Here is a 19,700-nt window from a genome sequence, read left to right on the forward strand (position 1 = left end):
TTTGCCAAAAAAAGCATCGGGGGCATATTTGGCCTGTGATCTGTAGTTCGCTGACCCCCAATTTGTAGCATAAGCTTGAGAGTCAGACAAATTTGTGTTCAGATTTTGCCTCTGTCACTTATTAACTTCTAGAAGCCTCTGTTTCTTCATCTATTAAGCAGGGATAATCATAGTTCCTATCTCATAAGGTTTTTGTGAGGATCAAATGAAATAATATTTGTCAGGAGCTTAGAACTTCACCCGGCATGTAGTAAGTGCTCAATATACAGTAGGTAATCTGCTTTTCCTGCACTCATTATTATTTATTATTTTCAGTGTGTCTCTACAGGCCACTGAGATTTGTGTTCTGTAGAACCTCAGTGGTTAGTCCTAAGAGCGTGTCACAGCCCAGGAGCCTGTGAAGACCACATCCCCCAGCCTCCCATTGTCCCCCAGACTCACTCATCCTCCACCTCCCCACTCATGCCCACAGCCCTGGGTGGTCTCCGAGTAAAAACACATAATGCACACAATTTTGGTGCTGCTAAAAGTGGCATCCATTTATGTACACAGTTGAGGGCACTGATGTGAGCAGAAAAGAGAATTTTTTACACAGAAATGAATGTATACACCAACTCAGGATTTTAGGGGAGCTATGAAAATTGGCCTCGAGACTTCTGGAACAGAGATGTATAGTTAGGACTGGAAGTGGCTTGCTGTTAGGAGCACTGGACCTGCATATTAGCATACTGGAGGTTGTGATACTTAGAATAATTCGTGTGCTGAAGTTAGCGTTTCTTACATTTAAAATTAGTGAGCTAAAGTGTTTTCCACGTGGGTGGAGAGGATTTACTGTATGTTTCAACTCTTAAACAACTGATAGAAGCTCCACCTTGCATTTTCTTTCTTGCTGTCTTTCCGACTCTCTCTCTCTCTCTTTTTATTTTATTTTATTTTTTACTATCTCTAAGCCTCAGATTTCTCTTAGCAATAACTAGAAAATTGAAGATAGATTCAGTCGAACCTAAGGAATCTTTTTCCCATTTCTACAGAATTACCCGAATGAATTTTATGCTTCCTTTATATCTTGTCTTTGGAACCCCATGTTGCTATGTAAACACTGTATAGGTCTGTGCAGTGAAGCTCTTTGAGAGCTTCAAAGTTTCTATTTATTTATTGATACCCTCCTTCCGACTTCTAAATGTTAACTGTCTCCAACGGGGGATACAAAATTTAGCATTCAGACAACTTTATGTGCTGCTTGAAAGAGCATTTCAGTGGAATAGTTTTCCTTCTTTTCATGCCCTCATTTGCCAGTCAGATTGGAAGAATTCTAACGCAGTCGTGTTCTTTATTTGCTCTTCTACTTGTTTGATTCGTGATACTGGGAAAGGGGAGGAGAAGAAAGGTGGGCAACGGCAGCCATTGGGCATGCATAATTTGCTTCAAAGTCTGAAAAAGGTGAATGGAATGAATTGTTCTGTCAGTGGTGCAGAAACTTTAGATTTCCAGGGAGATGAATCCAAGCAGTAGCTGTCTATAAATAAAGGCGATTTAAGTGTTTAGCGATCTTTTACGCAGGGGACTTAACTTCGTGAAACCGCTTATCTGCCTGTCCCTGGTGGTAATGAAAGTGGTCTGCTCATATGACTTTCTTCCCATGATCCTTTGTCACAGGTCCTAGTGCCACCAATCTCATAATAGGCTCCATCGCTGGTGCCATACTGGTGGCAGCTATTGTCCTTGGGGGCACAGGATGGGGATTTAAGTAAGCAATGCCGCATGTCTTCTTCTCGGTGGCTCTGGCACTTCTCTTTTCTGCTTACATAACTACGTTTTGAGTTCCTGCTACCAGATTTCGAGTTTCAACGGTAAAACTGCTAAAAAATAAATATTTTTGTTCAGAAATGGGTCAGAAAAGAAGAAACGTGGAACCTCAAATATCATCTTCGGGCAAGTGGGAAAACATGGAATGTAGAAGGCGGTCACATGCACTGCGTAAAGGAGAAGTTCTTTGATAAAAGAACTTTTAGGAGCAAGCATCCTGAGAAACATTTATTTATAGGCAGATTATCGAGGAAACTGTGTCATTGGAAATAAGTGGATGTACGTTCCTTGTATCTGTTTAAAACTGCCGTATATGCCATTGACATTTTGAGATTTTCACAGCCTACGTAACCATTTGGTTCTTATTTTTCACATGTAACATGTATAGCTCTGTGATTTGAAAAGCTTCATTATTTTATAAAAACAGATTTTAAAATAATAGTTTTATTAATTCCCTAACCTACTGAATTAGTTTCTCATTGGAATTTGAAGTCTGTGGCTTTGTGACACTTACTATTTTCTAATGAACTGTTAATATTGACATGACTGATAGGCCTTTGTGTTTTCATATGACCTTTCAGTTTGGATTGTACATTGATCACTGAAGTAAGTTTGTTTAAATAGACACACCAGATAATCACAAACAAACCTTAATTGTGGTCCAAATTTTTGGACCTAATTTATCCAGTTTGGATGTTTCCATACCTTGGATTCATTGGATAATTGCCTTTTATACCTTTTCGTGCTGTGATGACTTGATTATTGTGGTTTGTAGATAAGACCTCCTGTGCCAAACACTCCCTGTGATAAATTCAGTTTCAGTTAGCTCTAGGGAAACAAATTTAAGCAGGAAATAAGACCATTACCCAAATTCAAAACCCACTTTGCCTCCCTCTGGTTATTTAACAGAGGAAGTTTTTGACCTAAATTGAAACTGAAAGTTTCAATTGAAATTGAAAGTTTCTGACCTTGAATTATCTGAATAATTGCCTTAATTATGAACTTTATTCTATTTTATGTTTGGAATTCTGAATTCAATATATTTAAACCAGGTAAAATGTTATTATTAGAAACTGATTATGAAAGAAAAACAAACCAATAGATGATTTAAATAAATTCAACATTTTCTAATTTTGTTATTATATTAAGATTTAATGCATAAGCCTACAAGGTTTTGAGTGGCTTCAACTTGGAAAGGTGTTATCAGATGGGACTTCTTTTCTACAGAGATATTTATAAACTTGAACTTGTTTGGTGAAACAGTAATTTTGGCATCAAAATGCTTCGAAAAACACACACACACAATGTAAGCAAGTCCTGTTTAAATTTCTTGTACGGTATGAACAAAATATTGCCCAGATGGTGAGTCTCTCACATGGTACCTAACAAAAGAATATATGTTTGTTTGGGCTGACCTAATTCCAGCAAAAACTTTTTAGTGTCTCACTACTGTAAAAATGTCATTGTACGTTGCAGTAGTTCCATGATCTGTTATCATTCTAGAATGCTCCTTTGAACTTTTTCATAAATATGCCTCAAGAAAAATAAATTTGGCTCATGCCCAGGCTTATGCCTCCTTAGTGTTAGGAAACCTCAGGTTCAAAGAAAGGGCTGGAGAAGAGTCTGCTGGGCATCTTTGCCATCCAGCCACATGCAGTGACAGATGTACCGCTTCAGCATTTGGAGATAAGAGCACTGTTCTGTAGCAGGACCTCAAAACAGTGGCCTGGCCTAGCTCACAGCTTGAATTGCATGTTTCTTTGGGGAAAAACAAAAAAGCCTTTATCACTGTGTATATAAGTGGATTAGGCCCGTACAGTTTATTTATATCTGAGAGAGATGTCTAATCATCAGAAGAACACACACACACACACACACACAAAAAGAGGGGGAGAAATGGATACTTAGTGAGGTGAGAAAAACAGCCTTTGTGGGGACGCTGTGCCGACACATGTGCAGCTGGGCTGTGTCAATACCCCTTCCCATCCCTATGACCCTTATATATAGGAGAACATTGTAGGAGGCACACAGTAGTGCGAAGTATGTATTTGTATGCCCTGAAACAAAGAAAACAAATGAAGGCAGAATTCTTGAACATGTCACTTTAGCCGTTTAAATTCGGAGAAGCTGCTACTCTTTGTGCTATTGGTTGCTCCGAGGAGCTTTATATTTTCAGAGTTTAGATCTTTAATAGTAACCATGTGGTTTGTATTAAACTTTAAATAACTGCTTACACCTTGCAATAAAAAGCTTTGGGTGCTGAATGATAAAGCTTAGGTTTTCCCACCATTTGGACAGTTTTGGAGATGATTAGTCTAGAGGTGATTTGGAAATATAATTATTTGCTAGTTGAACTGAAACTTCGAGTTTTTTCATTGAGTTCAGTGTAGACACAAAAGAGCTTTCTTTAGAATCAGAAGTTGAAAACAGTTTTTAAAAAGGATTGCTCTAAACACCTTTATTGGAAATCCCTCCTGAAATGGGTTTTTATTACTAGACGGGAAATTAGCAAAGTAGCCTGAAAAACCTGAGGGTACATAAACTTTTAGATTAAAGGAAAATATATTAACTGCTCAGGGGAAGTACTGCTTTTTCCTAATGCCACATTTCTTTAGGTATAACACTGAGTAACATAGATGTGGAGGAAGTATCATACCAAACATAATCTGTTAGAGTATGCATGAGAAATACAGCTGTACTCTGACTCCTGACACTGTTTGCCGTTCTTTATGGTTCTTTTTTTAAACCATATTTCCCCTGAAACAGGTGGTAAAAGCATAAGCATATGTGAGTGTACATGCATGTGTGAATGTGTACATATTGTGTGTGTAAAAGCATAAGCATATGTGAGTGTACATGCATGTGTGAATGTGTACATATTTGTCTGTGTAAAGTGATAATGAAGCTTTATCAAGATTGTTGTGGTCAAAAAAATAATATGAATTTAGATTACTTCTTTTTAGCAGAATAGTAGAGTCTGAAAGTTTTGGTTAACGTAAGTAAGACTTGCATGAGCAAGGTTGTGAAACTCTTAAAAAGAAAAAAATGCTTCATTTGGTAGGTTTTTTTTTTTTTTTAATATTCTGATGTATTGGATAATGTGGTAGGCATACCTTAGTAACTTCAGTTAATTGCATATTCCAAGTATGAAGATGGCTAAGGGATAATTCAATCTATGAACTCTCAGTCTTTGGGGGTGTCAGGATTTTTCTCTGAGAAATCCTGTGAAAACTGAACATAGGCCCTTGGCACACCAGTTTGTCCAACTTTCCACCACATCTGCTTCGATTTACGCTCACCCCATGCTCTTTTTTTCTCTCCATCCCTACACACACTAAATAAAGCTACGAATTGTGATGCAGAAGATTGCAAACCTCTGTCCTGGTTGACTCATGGAGACTCATGGCCCCTATCCAGTGCTGAATAATAATTCTACTCCACTAGGTTATTAGAGCTGTTGCTTTCCCTGGACTTTGGAAAAAATCGAGAAAATGAAGGATCGTTTTAGTAGCATTTAGGGTCATTCTCTAAAGCTCAGGAAAAGTGACAAATATATAAAAAGAAAATTTCCTCTCTCCATCTAAAAATGAACAGAATTGCTGTTATTAATCTAGATATGGCTTTCTAGCTGAGTTCCTTAAATTTGAAGACAGGAATTTTGACGTGAACAATATGGTCATTTATATGCCCATAAAGTATATCAACATCATAGGCGATGGTAGTAGAAAAGAGGAATTCTAGGTGACGCTAGGAAAAGAACTTGAAGGTAATAGATGGTGTCATAGTTTGTTGACAATTCATATCACAAGATTTTAGGAGGAATATTGAGTTCTTCCAACCATATTATAATCTCAGTCTGTGGAAGACTGTTGCCATGTCCCATTATTCCGCTGCTTCCTCTCTGCATGGGATTTGGTGGCAGGAGTGGCCGTCCTAGCCTGGCAGGGCTCCTCCTGACATTAAAAGTGTTAATTTAATAAGTCTGTGGAATTACATATGTGGTTTCCTCTCTACGAGAAGTTACTTGGGATACAAGTCCTTACGGAGCCTGACTTGAACTCTAGGAGATGCTGTTTGGCTTATGTTCCTTGTCATTGGAAGTGCTAAAGAAAAGACTGTGTAGGTGCTTGCAATAAATGAAATTTAAAGGGCCATATCTGGATTATCACAAGGAAAGTTAACTGAATTGTTTGAATGTCACCTTGGATGAAATCTGAAAGGAACTTAATATTGCTAATTATGTTTTCTCAAGAAAGCAAATGTCCTTTTTTCTTTTTTTTTGCTTTTCATTTTTATAGAGTTAGGAAATGGGATCAATTTTAGGTAGTCTTTCCATGAGGAAGATAACCAGATTGCCGCTTACCTGAATTCCATGACCATATCCCAGTGCAAAATAAGGAGCCTGATTCCTCTAGTACCTGCGACTCTTGGGTTAGGCACTTTCTCACTCAGACCCCACAGGTGGTGGTGGTGTTGGGTTGGCCAGAAAGACCCAGTTCAGCTCCCTGACTCAACCCCCTGGGGAAGGGAACTCAGTCTAAGGTGACCAAGGAGGCGGGGTTGGGCAAAGGGTTCTTGGTGGACAGGTGATGACTCATCATGGAAAGAAAAGAAGGTCTTAGTGGTGGATAAACATACCCTTAAAAGAAGACCTAAGACTTTGCAATTCCAAGATGGTTATTGCTACCTGAAGTGCTTTTTAAAAATTTTGTATAGATGTATATATAGTATAATATATAGTAGACAAAAGTACAGGTTTTTCAGAAATAGTGAAAATGGATGAAAACTGGGTCAATGCAGGATTTATGGATTACACTAATATTTTATAATGATCCAGAAATGCCTTGCAGGTTATGATGAAAAAGTGAGCTGCCTTCAGAATCTAGTGAGCAGAGATATTCAGAGGAAACACTTGTGGAAGAAAAGCAGCAAGCACCTACGCACGAGAGTAGTGCTTTCACATTAAAATAGAACAAAAAGACTTGACAGGCAGTTCTCAACATATAGTAGCCCATAGTGGTTTTACAATTTACCCCTGAGGAGCCCTCAAAATCAGCCTGGTGCAGGAGTATCCCTCTCTGTCTTCATCACAGAGCTCCGCTTTCTCCCTGCTGGGACATCAGTGGAGGAAACGTGGTCCTGGAACTCCCCATTAGTTTCTAGAGTCCATTTTCCCATAGACAGGAGGGTGGCTTGGCCTCCTGGTCTGCTCTGGGAGTCCAGTCATACTGTAGAACATTTTTTTATAAAAAATGCAATCTAAGCTTCAAAAACTGACTTTTAAAAGGAGCACAAGCTTTTGGACACTAGAGGTTGCCTGTATGCCAGGCTGAAATGGAATTTCATATCTCCATTTAAAAATGAACCAGGGAATTCCTGGTTAGGACTCAGTGCTTTCACTGCCGTGGGCCCGGGTTCGATCCTTGGTCAGGGAACTAAGATGCTGCAAGCTGCACGGTGCGGCCAAAAAAAAAAAAGGACCAGATTGCCATTATGACCGTAAACGTGGCTATTTATCTGACGTTCCCTGAATTTGAATGAGGGCAATATAGTCATTTACATGGGTAGCATGAGCACACTTGATCTTTCCTCCACATCCGCTTTTAATTGGGGAGACATTAGTTTAACATTTCTCATGCGTTCCAGCAATACATATCTAAATAGGCTGGGGCTCCTAGTCCTTCAGGGTCATTTCACAAGGTCAAGCAGTCCCGGTTTTTCCCCACCTGACTCGCAGGACGTGTGGTTCCTTATACATCTACCTTCAAGGGCAGTGAACGTAGGTAGAGACACAGGTCCTGTGCTCTGCAGGAAACTAGCTCAGTGACAGACACATCTCGGGAGACTTCCTGTTTGTTCTCACCCCTCTTTCCTGGGCAGCGTCAGTAATGGCTGCTTTTAAGAATACTGACCCAAAAGAGGGTTGAAGGGGTGGGGAATGGTGAAGAGAAAGAAGTAGCACTGTTGGAAATAGTGTTTGCACTCCATGTTAGCCAGTGATCCACATGTTTAAGCCATTAATGAAGATGCCATAATGAAAACATTAAAAAAGAGGAGGGAGATTTTCTTGAAAGATTTTTATTTTTGCTATTTCAAAAGAGAAGCATAAAAGTGGTCATCTTGGAAAAAAAAAAAGAATTTTGCAGGATGTCTTTCTACATATTTTGAGCTTTGGTATTGTTTTTATTTTGAATTACCTATGGGCGAGGAGGAATACACCGTAATCCTTTTGGTACTTAGGGCTGTAAGGGTATCCAACTGGCCCCAAGTGAGTGGGCAGGGGAATGAGGGATCCTGGGGACCCCTTGGTGTCCAGTTTTGCATGATGCCGCGGTGGCAGCTGCGTTGCACCCGCCCAGTGTGCAGACTGAATGCATGAGCCCCCTTGCTTGATGCCCCACATGAAGCCAGACCACGGGGAGGTTGCAACTAACTTTTGTTGTTGCCTTGTAGTGTCTTGCTGGTTCTTTCTTTTCTCTTTTTAAACGTAGGAACCTCTTTTTAGGAGACCGGACACCATGAGCAAGGCATTTTAACTTGCTTACTTCAAACTAAGCTAAGCTGCTGCATTTGCTTAACTAACCCAAGCCTGTGTCCATTCTCCCTTGAGTGTACTGTCTTACTGTGCACTCAGGTTTTCAACTTTCTAGGTAAGAAAAATGCTTGTTCCAGAGTAGGGTAAGAGCTCACACCACCAAGGCAGCAAGATAACTGAGTAGAGCAAAGTTGGGTTTTTTTTTTTTTTTTCCACTTTGACAAAGGCTGATCCACTGATATAGAACTCTCAAGTTCTGGAAGGAAGTAGCTCTAAGACCTGCAGAATTTTTCTTAGTTTTGCTAATAGCCCCCTCAGTGGGAGAGCCTCCCTGGAATAATTTACATCTAGTTAAAATTAGCCATGTCATTTACTTCTGAAATCGACAAATTGGGCTGCTGAGGCTTTCTGTGATTTACAATGAACAACGTGAAGCTTCTTTTGGTATTCATAAATGAATATACACTGGCAGGGAGGTTGTAACAACATCCAAAAGTGTGAGCCATTCTGTGTTTCAATTTCAAGTTATTTTGGAAAATCTGCCTCGGGGGGCCAGTTGATTACTTTGCTCTGGAACTAGCATTGTTGTCATTATCATTACCCTTCTCTCATCACGATCTGATTAATATTGTGGATTTTTCCCCTCTGCTTGCATCTTCTTTTGACGCACTCTGGAAGAAATGTCAAGAAGAGGAGGTTCGATCCTACTCAGCAAGGCCCCATCTGAATCAGCGGCACTGGATGAACGGCATCTCGCACTGTTGGATTCTGGGTATGACATACTTGCAGCATCGTTGCCGGAACTATTAAGTCTGTAAACAAAAACACTGGGTGGTAATGACTACAGAACTAAAGTTGGGGTGACAGGGATGGGGTAAAAGAAAACTGTCCTTTTTGGAAATAATTTCAAAGAACCCCCTCCCACCACCTGTCAATAAAAGGGAGCAAAAGACAATGTTATAAAAAGAACGATTTCAGAATCTTTTTTTTTTCCAATGAAAGGAAGAAGGAACAACAACAAAAATTAAGTGCAATAAAAGAACCATTAAAAAATAGCAAATGTTTTTTTCTTTCCTCAGCCTGTTGGCACTTTATATCTTCTAAATGGTTTGGCATGATTTGTTTTTTCTTTTCCTACCAATGACACACTCCGGTGGCATGAAGATCAAAGGGCAAAATCTGCATGGCATATATACAACAAGCAGCTAGCAAGCCAATCCACAGCAAAACCTGCAACTGAATTCCTAAGGTGAAGGTGACAGATGAGCCCATGGAAGCTGCCTGACCCCCAGCCCCCTAGTCTAGACCAGGCCACGAGGAGCTCCACACACCCTTGCTCTTGTTGATTCACTTTCCCGTTGTCTTTTCTCCTGGACCGAGCATCCTTTGGAAATGGGAGCTGGAATTTGAACAATGAAGCTATTGTATAGTTCTTTTATAAATGTAAATATGGAAATAAGAGATTTTGACACATCATTTTCACTTGTCTGTACTGAAATATTTCTCTTGTAAAGGTTCTCTGTAAATTTGAGTTTATTGTTTGCTCCCCATCTTTTTGGGTTCTTTTCTCTATTTCTTTTTGTCTCTGTCCTTCTCTCTTGTAACATGTTGTACAGTGATTCCTAGGTTTGCTTAAAAAAAGACAGATGTGGCCACAGATTCAGGGATTTGGGGCACAAAACAGGTACAATTAAAAAATGAAATGCTTGAATGAGCTGAAATGCTTGAAACCAAAAATAAACAAAGGGTGGGGGACACAAAGAACAAAATAACCCATATGAAAAATATAAAAATTATGTAAATGCAAATATATGTACTAAGTCTTTAAATTTTTTTGATGTCATTATAAACATATGTATATAATGTAAGAAAGTAGACACCCTCTCAAATTAATCACAAAAGTGCCAAGCTCATGATTTTAGTTTTTGGTTCTGACAGTTTTCTTTCCCTGTCTTCAATGTGAAAGGAGGATAAACTTAAAGCCTTAAATTAAAAAATAATTTTTAAATGTTGAAAGCTTGAGGAAGAAGTTAAGCTTTCCATTTTATTCATATCTATTATTGTCAATATTTCATTCATGCTTTCAACTTCCTGCCTCAAAATATATATGGTAGATACCCACTGTAAAGCTGGTAATGGGGACAGAAACAACAATTACCTTCCTGTGAGCATTGTTAAAATAGGCTTTACTTCTGTGTGTTGTATTTTCAACAAACCATGTTTGGCCCACAGTGTATGGCCAGTCCGTGGAATGTTGCGCTGGATTACAACAGGATTCTACTATATACAAATTCACACCCTTCTTTGCCCTCCAGGCAGATTTGCAGATGTAATCTGGGTTCCCAGGTCCCTCTAAATTTAATTCACTGTCATTGAATTCTTCTTCCATTTATGGTCAAGATAGCTTTTGTTCAAGTGTTAAGTATATACGTTCATAAAGAAATTTGGTCCCAGCTTTGTTTTGAATGTAAAAACTTGTACATGATCCTTTCTGTGAGCATTCTTCTAGAGATGAGTTTTACTGAAGGCCCCCAAAGAGCCCACACTTCTTTAATGTCCTGTTTTTAGAAACAGGACATCCAATTGTACTAGTCACTTCTTCATGACAACCAAATTAGTTGCTAGATTGAGCTTTAAATTCCTCTTCAGCGAGATTCATGACACTAGTCTCACCACTCTTGCTTGGACTTTGCAAAGGATTAAGTCCTAAAAATGTACTGCTTAAACAGTGGGGGTTTCCCCAAGTTATCTTTAATTGTGGAAGTATCACAATCATAGAGCAGAAACCTTAATTTCTATATGCTACAATAAACCATAACCTAACATCTTAATCCTGTTACTGCTTTCTGAGTCCTAGGTGCTACACAGGTATGCAGTCTTTCTCTAGAACTAGCTGTATGTTTATATTGTACTAACAGGGCTACCTACAAGGTTTATCAGCCTTACTCTTGGCTTCATAAGACACAGGGTGTATCCCTCTACCAAGCGGCATTGGCTCTTAGAGGAAGCTTGGAGGAAACTCAGATTACTCGGCATCTCTTCCTGTCACCACATTGTTTATATCTCTCTGTTGCTGGGTCCTATTCATTAGTGGATACTTAGCTGCTGCTGAGTCCACCGTACACATTTCACTGCTGTTCCAGAGGCACCACTGGTGACTTAATAGATACAAAACCATGGTAGTGCAAACAAGTTAAATCTATTGTTAACTTTTGAGCATTTCACAAACAACATTGTAAATGTGCGATGTTATGTTTTAAATCAGACCACAGTGGTCCCCAAATATTATGTACATATGGCAAATGTCAGTGTAACTTTTTGTTAGACTGGCAATTTCATAGGTAACGAAACCTATGCTCCAGTGTTAAATTATTTGTGTGTATATGTAAAATACACAAGCTTTAAGCTATCTGTGTATGACTACGAAAGATAATGCAACCATACCAGTTGTGAACAGTGGATTATAGTTATTTTTGATGGTATTAGGTTATGTAGTTTCAAACTCTGTTGTATTTTCTCTTGCATATGCCATTCATTTGCTGATTCTTGTGGTGTGAATATGCCTTTTTATTCCTTTGAGCTCAAAACACAAGCATATCACTGTTTAATGTTACCCAACAAGAGTTAGTGTTAAGTGATGACACGTTCCCATTTCACCTGCTTACTTTTGCTACATTAATTAATGACACATGGATGAGGAGATGTGCGCTGACTTCATTGCTCACCCTGGGATACTGCATGAGCCCATCAAATTAGAGCTACTCCTATTAGATAAATGAGCAGTACACATAAGTGCATGTTATAAAACATGAATCACGTAGAGCTGTGGAGTTCTACCAAGTGGTATGTGTGTGGGTTTAGTTTCTGTTTTTCTTTTTTTACTATGCAAAGATGGGGAATGCACAAAATTCTCAAAGACTAGTGTCTGCAGAACTTTCCAAACAGTACTTGAACCCTTTCTTTAAAGTAATCCCATCATATTTTATAGCCATTATTGCTTCCATTGTTAATTTTTATTTTTAAATAGTTTCCAGTTTTTTAAGTGCACAACCTGAAGTTTTGTTGGAAGTTAATAAATTCATTCATACCTTGTTGGCTGTCTATGGATGGAGATTCAGTAGTCATTGTATGCATCTGTAGTCAAGTGTATATTAAAACTTTTGTTAACATTGAGTGTTGTAGCTTTTTACTTTGATCATTTTTCTTAAACCCTTTTTCTGTGTTCTCTTGTATTGTTGATTAAGTGGCTGTGCACGTGACACGATCAAGAGTTTTAGCACTGGTCTCTTAATCAAAGGCTGGCTAAAAATTTAATCAGTCAATGGAGCAAAATAAAATCTCTGATGAATGATAAATATATTGCTGACTAGGATTCAGTTTCAGTGGATTTATTGGAAATGCTTTGCTTTTTATAAGTCAGGGGAAAAAAACCACCTTAGGATTATACCATTACCATTTTTTTTCCTTTAGTGTCTCTCTTCTGGGTTTAAAGAGGGGATGGCTAGTCATAGCATCCACACTTTTGACCTGGTACCATTAGAATCAAACTAAAAAGAAAATAGAAGTATTTGGTTATCTAAATTGTATGATCAGAAACATTCAAAGAAGGAAGGTATTTCCTCACACCTTGCATGGGATTGGTCATCAAATAATATTCATTCTTCATGAAGGTCTCTCAGTGTTTCCTCTCCCTCCCTACTGCCATGCTTTGGTGTGTGCTCAACAGCCACATGTATCTCACGTGTACCTCACGTGTACCTCACATGTACCTCACATGTATGTACTGCACTAACACGGAAAGAGCCTAATCTGACCACATCATTCCTCTGGTAGAGTTTGCAGGAGCTCTTCAGTTCCTATAGGATAAAGTCCAAACTTAATAATGTGACTTAAAGTGCTGGCTGCCTTTCATGGCCTCACCCTTGTTTATTTTTCTAGTCTTCATCAATTCTTATCCTCTCATAGTCACCCTACTTACAGGTCCCCTCAAAGAGCCTCTTCTGCCCAGGTCTGAACAGTCTTATGTAAATTTTATGTCCACTCACCATAGTTCACTTGTTTCTATGTCATTTCATGTAATAAAAGAAATGTGAAACACTTAAAATAACATGAATATTATACTTTAAATAAGAAAGAACATTAGAGTACAATTTATATTTGACTTTTAAAGGAATTATCTGATTTTTATATGTTTTCCTTTCTCATTCTTTTTTTGAGTTTGACATTGTATTGGATTCTCCTTGCTCCCTTGGTAACTGACTGTGAAAGGTGACCCAGAAACCAAAAACTTCCTAGAAAATCTAACAGCAGTCCTAGAGTCAAAACTTTGACATGAATAAATAGGTAGATAATCCATATGCTCACAATGGGATCCGAAGTAACTTTTCAAATTTAATGTAGGCCCCCTTTAGGTTAATGTACAAAAGTTAGGGATTTCTACTCATTAATTTATTAATTCGACAAGCATTTATTAAGCCTCTATGCCAGGAACTCTTCCTGGGAATTGAAGGAACAAAAGAAAATTCTTGGCCTAAAGTTGTTCACAATTTAGCAGGGAGAGACATGTGTTGAAAATCACAAAATCAAAAACCTCTGAGCCCAAGGTGATAAGTAAACTAAATCATGTAGGAAATGAATAGAAGAGAACTGATGTGGGAAGAGGGATGCAGGAAGGCTTTCCCAAAAAATGAGTGTTGAACTATCTTGAAAGATGACAAGTTCACTAGTCTAATAAAGTGGGAAACACTCAAGGCACAGGAAGCAGCATGCTTCAAGACCCAAGAAGAAGAGCTCAGACGCTTCGGGTAAGTAGTGCTAAATGTCTGTTTCCTTCCACCTGGCCCGTGTTTCCTTCCATTTTGCTAGCCCGCCAACCCCCTTCTCCCATCCCAGCCCCCACCTTCTTCTTTCCTTCCTACCTTTCCTGAACTTGATCTATAAAAATTCTACAGTACTGTGCCAGGTCTCAAGGACACAATGACTCTGAGCTCTCAATCTTTTAAATGTAACATTTACATTCGATGTGATAAGTGCCCCAATAGACGTTAAGTAATTAAGTGCCTCAGAAGAGAGGAGGGAGACTCTATCCCTGCCCTTGAGATCAAGGAGGGTTTCACAGAGGAGGTGGCACTTGAGCGAAAGGCCGTGCAGTTGGACCTTCAAACCATGATCACGTATTATGTTTAACCAGGGCTCATTTTGGTTGACAGAAGGAAGTCCATCTACAAACGCCATGGGAGTAGAATAACCTGTAATATTCAGATCTAGTTTTCTGCTTCAGATATCTGGATTTCTTTTGCTTGAGTGATGATGATGATTATGAGGTTCTCTGTCAAAACCTTATATTTTTAGATATTTTCCCACTGATGAACTCATCATGGATCAGTCTTTAGTATTTGGGGCTGTCATTAATGACATAGAGGGCTTCTTGACCTGACCTGTAAACCTCTAATATTTTCTGCGCATAAAAATCCCTGGCTAATCTCAGTCTGGCGTGAGGGGGTGGATAAGAACCATAAATGCTTCTAAAGCAACATTTAGTAAGTCTTCCAGTTAATGAGGGGTCAAAATCATTTTTCAAGTTCAGCTTCACTTCCGGTCCACCAAAGTTGGTGTTTATCTATCTTTTATGCCTTGGAGAGAAGGTTAACCTTCCTCAATCTTTTCAAAAACCTATTAGCCTCTCTGGCTCCTTGACTAGAACAAGTTATTGGTCACGTACCTGACTTCCGGAGAGAAAGGAAATGCCATGATCCCTCATTACCGGAAAATAGTTGTCCTGCTGGGATCTGCTGATGCACCTTTGCCAGCTGATGTTGTGAGCACACACACTTGCCCAGGTGTGGCTGCAAAGGCTGCACTTGTGACCCCGCGGAGTTCACTCATGAGGACATTTATCTGACTGTGATGATCACTGAAAGCCAAGTCGGCTCAGGAAATTGAATGGTCCTCCAAAAACAAGGCAAAACAAAACAAAACAGAAAAATCTTCATCCTGAATGATCAGGAGGGTATCAAGAGTTCTTCAGATCTCTTTGGAGCTTTAAATAGCTTCCAGCCTCAGGAGGTAAATGAGCTTACAGCAAAGCTCCCTGCTTCTTCAGACCCAGGTGTCAGGGAGAAAACTGAAAACGGTAAATGACATCAGGGAGGCCTTTGCCCTGCAGCAAGAGACAGCACTTCCGCTACCGAGCCAATGTCACTCCCGTAGAGATAGTGAATGGACGGTACTCAGTAGGTTTAAACTGCTCTTCCTACATAGGTGAAATGGCTGTGAAGCAAGGGTGAACCATTTAACGTCTGCAGGAGCCAGTTCCCCGGATGAGCAGGACAACTCAGTCTAGGAGATGCGAGAGTGAAGGAGCCTGAGCTGAGCCGGAGAGCACACACCCTGTCTCTGCTCAGCTCCAGCCAATCGTCACCGTGTGGAAAATTGGACCCCTGGTTGCCCCTCCCATTTATCTTTCTAGAGAAGCCCTAAGTCTAGATATGTATCTAAAATTTCCTAGTTTTTAAATCATGCAGCCAATTCATATTTCAAAAACACTGTGTGGATAAAGGCAGTGCAAACAGAACTTGTCTTTGCACAGGATTGAGCCTATGGCCCCTAGTGGGTCCAAGTTCTGCATCAAATAATGAGACGTTTTCACATGTGGCCCCTGCAATCATCTGACAGTTCCAGTGAGTGCGCAGACGTGGCCTTGACCCCAGTCAGGGCTGAAGGTGGCTGTGTGAAGGGTCACAGAGGCGTTCTCATGAGTTGCCCACTTATATGTCAACTTACTGCTGTTTCATGTGGATGTGAAAGCCACAGAGAATCAAAGACAGCCTGCCTGAAGCTACTTCCTTTTTGTGGTTCTTCGTGTGCTAAGCTTACTCAGATGTGCTCATTTGTGGGAGATGAACTGGTCCAGTGTAGGCAAATAGGCGTGTCTCAATGCTTGCTAAAGCAGCTTAGTGGCTGCCTGGCTCCTAAGCTGTATCTACCATTGGTTAGAAAGAGTGCTGAGGTTTCTGCCTATGTTTGTGGGCTGATTCTGCTGGGAACCACAACTGGAACCACTGCTGCCGCCACTAGAAGAGAGTGGGAGTGTCCCAGTTTAGAGGATCTGTATTGTAATAACTTTACTCTCTAAATGTACATTCTGGACATTTGTTAGAACTAGAGAGAGAGAGACAGAGAGAGAGAGAGAGGATAGCAAGACCAAAGGAAAAGGTTAAAAATGTATTCCTACAAAATTTACTCCACCTGAGAAGGAATGTGTTAATCAGCTTGCAAATCTGCAGGATGTCAAGTGAGAGAAGAAATGGGATTTTTCTGTTACCTCTGTTGAGTTAAACCATTTTCTGTTACAAAACTAAGTGAAAATTGACATGAATGTCCCTTTTCATCCTATATTTTAAAAAAACTTCATTGAGTCAACAAATAATACAAACGTCTACTAAATAAAAGATCTTTGCTAGATGCTGGATCAGAAAATATGACACCCAGATGCTGTTCTACAGGACATTATAGTTCAGTACAGGAGCTGAGAATAGGGAAAGAATGAGCATTTCTTTTTTTTTTTTATTGAAGTATAGTTGATTTATAATGTTTCAGCTGTATAGCAAAGTGATTCAGTTATACATATATATGTATCTATTCTTTTTCAGATTCTTTTTCATTATAGGTTATTATAAGATATTAAGTATAGTTCCCTGTGCTATACAGTAGGTCCTGTTTGTTTATTTTATATATAGTAGTGTGTATATGTTAATCCCAAACTCCTAGTTTATCCCTCCCCACCCTTTCCCCTTTGGTAACCATTAAGTTTGTTTTCTATGTCTGTGAGTCTATTTCTGTTTTGTAAATAAGTTCATTTGTATCATTTTTTTAAGATTCCACATATAAGTGATACCATATGGTGTTTATCATTCTCTGTTTTACTTAGTATGATAATCTGTAGGTCCATCTGTGTTGCTACAAATGACATTATTTCAAGAGTGACCATTTATGATAAAAGTGTCACACTAGGTAAAGGAAAAATAGATAAACTACCATGGGAGATCAGCAGAGGAAAATACTACTTCCTGCTTTGGGGTGTAGGGAGATCAACAAGATTCTCTGGATGAGGAAGCATTCAGTTATCTGAATAACTGGTGAACTATGGACATATGGAAATGGGGAGAAAAGTGTTGCAAATTGAACTAGGTAGATGTACAATTTCAGCTGAAATAACAAAGACCAAAAGGCCAGTAGCTTAAACAAGATAGAAGTTTTTCTCTCTCACATGAGCCATCCAGAGCTAGTAGATGGCTGCACACACCCTCCATCTTCTTGCTGTGAAATCCTTGGCACACATCTTCCGTCTCATGGAACAAATTCTGTGCTTCAGCTCCCATCAGCCTGTCTACCTTCCAGGAAGCAAAGGAAAGGAGGAGACGTGGAAGGCCTATCAGTTCCTCTGGGTACCAATCTGGCAGTTGCATATATCACTTTTACTTTTCAGTTCCCATTTCCAAGCGGCCTTTTTATTTGCTTGTTGTAACAAATTCAGTATTTATGAGAGTCTGGTCAGAAAAAGGAATATTCGTGTTTTTCAGTCTACCATGCAAGGTGAGGGAAACCAAGTAAAAGTGCTGAAAAGAACACTGGGCTTCGTGGTGACAAACTAGTCACTAATTAGCCAAGTAATTGTGAATAGCTTTCCTAACCTATTTTTAAGGTCATAAAGTCCAAATATAAACCTGTAATTACAAATCAGCCTGATAAATACCCAGGTGTCTGTGAAAACAGAAAATTGAGAGTTGAAAAGTACGCTATGAGAAATTGGAACTTAGTCACACCTAGTTGCAAAGGAGACTAGAAATTTAACAGGGGTGGAGGCATATTACTACTAAAGAAAAAGTTTAGAAATGGGCACTGAGAGACAGCTCTCAGCCTGCCACTGAGCTTATAGAAAAGTGCCCTTGGGCGGGTGCATGATGCACTGCTCAGATCTGCTTTGAGAAATAAAGAGATTATATAAAGGGTTTATTCCTCTATCTGCTGGGAGTGCTGCTGGAAGGCAGACATCAGCTGTTGGCCCTTTTGGAGGTTTCCCCTAATGAAGAAAACTGCCCTCAAAGTACGCTACATCCAAAGATGAATCAGTGTGGGTTCCTCAAGGCCCAGCCTCCTCACCCCAACTCAGGACCAGACAGGCTCCAAAAGCTCCTCCTGTGTTGGGCCTTCATGGAAGCTCATCTTCCTCTGCCCGGTCCTACTTCCGTCTGTCCCCTTTCACAGCTGTAGAAAAGCACTCCCTAATAAACATTCTGTCCACTAACCTCTGCCTCAGAGTCTGCTTCCCAGGGAACCCCATCTGGGGCAGTTGCCAAGCAACTAGTTTGATTTGGAGCATAGAGTGTATAAAGGGGACAGCAGGAAGAGAGGAATGACCTGCAGCTCCAGGTAAAGTTGTAGAGATCTTGAGCTGTCGTGCATGGACTTCGCTGCTGCAAGCAGGTTTCTGAGGCTTGGAAGAATGGAAGTTGTCCGGCAGCAGTGTATACGATGGGCTGTGGGTAAAAGAGGCAGGAGGTGGGCAAACCAGTTAGGATACCAGGGTCACACCACAGATCCAGGATAATGAAGAACTGAAACAGGGCTGTGGAAATGCAGAAAGGAGTGGGACAGATCACACACGTAGAATCAACAGAACTGGGCAGCTGGTTGTGGAACATATGAAAGAGAGAAGGGTAAATGCTAAAGGCCAGGTTTGATACTTGGTGATTAGGGGACCGTTTTTCCTCAAAAAAATTTTGAGGAGGGACTTCCCTGGTGGCGCAGTGGTTAAGAATCCACCTGCCAATGCACAGGACACAGGTACGAGCCCTGGTCCGGGAAGATCCCACATGCTGCGGAGCAGCTAAGCCCGTGCGCCACAACTACTGAGCCCAAGTGCCACAACTACTGAAGCCTATGTGCCTAGAGCTTGTGCTTTGCAACAAGAGAAGCCACCACAATGAGAAGCCCCTGCCTCGCAGAAACTAGAGAAAGCCTGTGTGCAGCAACGAAGATCTAACGCAGCCAAAAAAAATTTTTTTTTAATTTTCCTCCTCAGGTTAATAAAAATACCTTTAAAATATTTTTTGAGGAAAATTGGGATGGTTACACTTAAACTTTTGACCATATCTCTGTGTAGCAAAAAATGAATTAAACAAAAACCTCTTACTTCCATGACTATAACCATAATTATACTATTTTGGTCTGAAACTGAAATTGTAAGCATTCAGCATTTCAGAAACAAGAGATGAGAACGACACTCCCATACTTATTAGGAGCCGAATATTGATTTGTCAGCAGAGCAGCTATTTATTAATAACATCATGGTAGCTCT

General features: G+C 39.8%; 1 protein-coding gene across 2 annotated transcripts in view; it reads left to right on the forward strand.

Moving 5' to 3' along the window:
- The window catches only part of ADAM23 (ADAM metallopeptidase domain 23), a 166,172-nt gene extending 153,476 nt beyond the window's left edge, over positions 1-12,696 (forward strand). The window contains exons 25-26 of one of the 2 annotated variants that reach the window (XM_007190594.3): positions 1,657-1,747; positions 9,020-12,696. In XM_007190594.3, the coding sequence (XP_007190656.2) occupies positions 1,657-1,747; positions 9,020-9,068 (140 nt within the window). In that variant the 3' untranslated portion in view covers positions 9,069-12,696. The remainder of the gene's footprint in view (positions 1-1,656; positions 1,748-9,019) is intronic. The other variant, XM_057551858.1, reaches the window with a different exon arrangement.
- Positions 12,697-19,700: the final 7,004 nt, after the last annotated feature.

Source organism: Balaenoptera acutorostrata, chromosome 8, assembly GCF_949987535.1.
Source record: "Balaenoptera acutorostrata chromosome 8, mBalAcu1.1, whole genome shotgun sequence".
NCBI lineage: Eukaryota > Metazoa > Chordata > Mammalia > Artiodactyla > Balaenopteridae > Balaenoptera > Balaenoptera acutorostrata.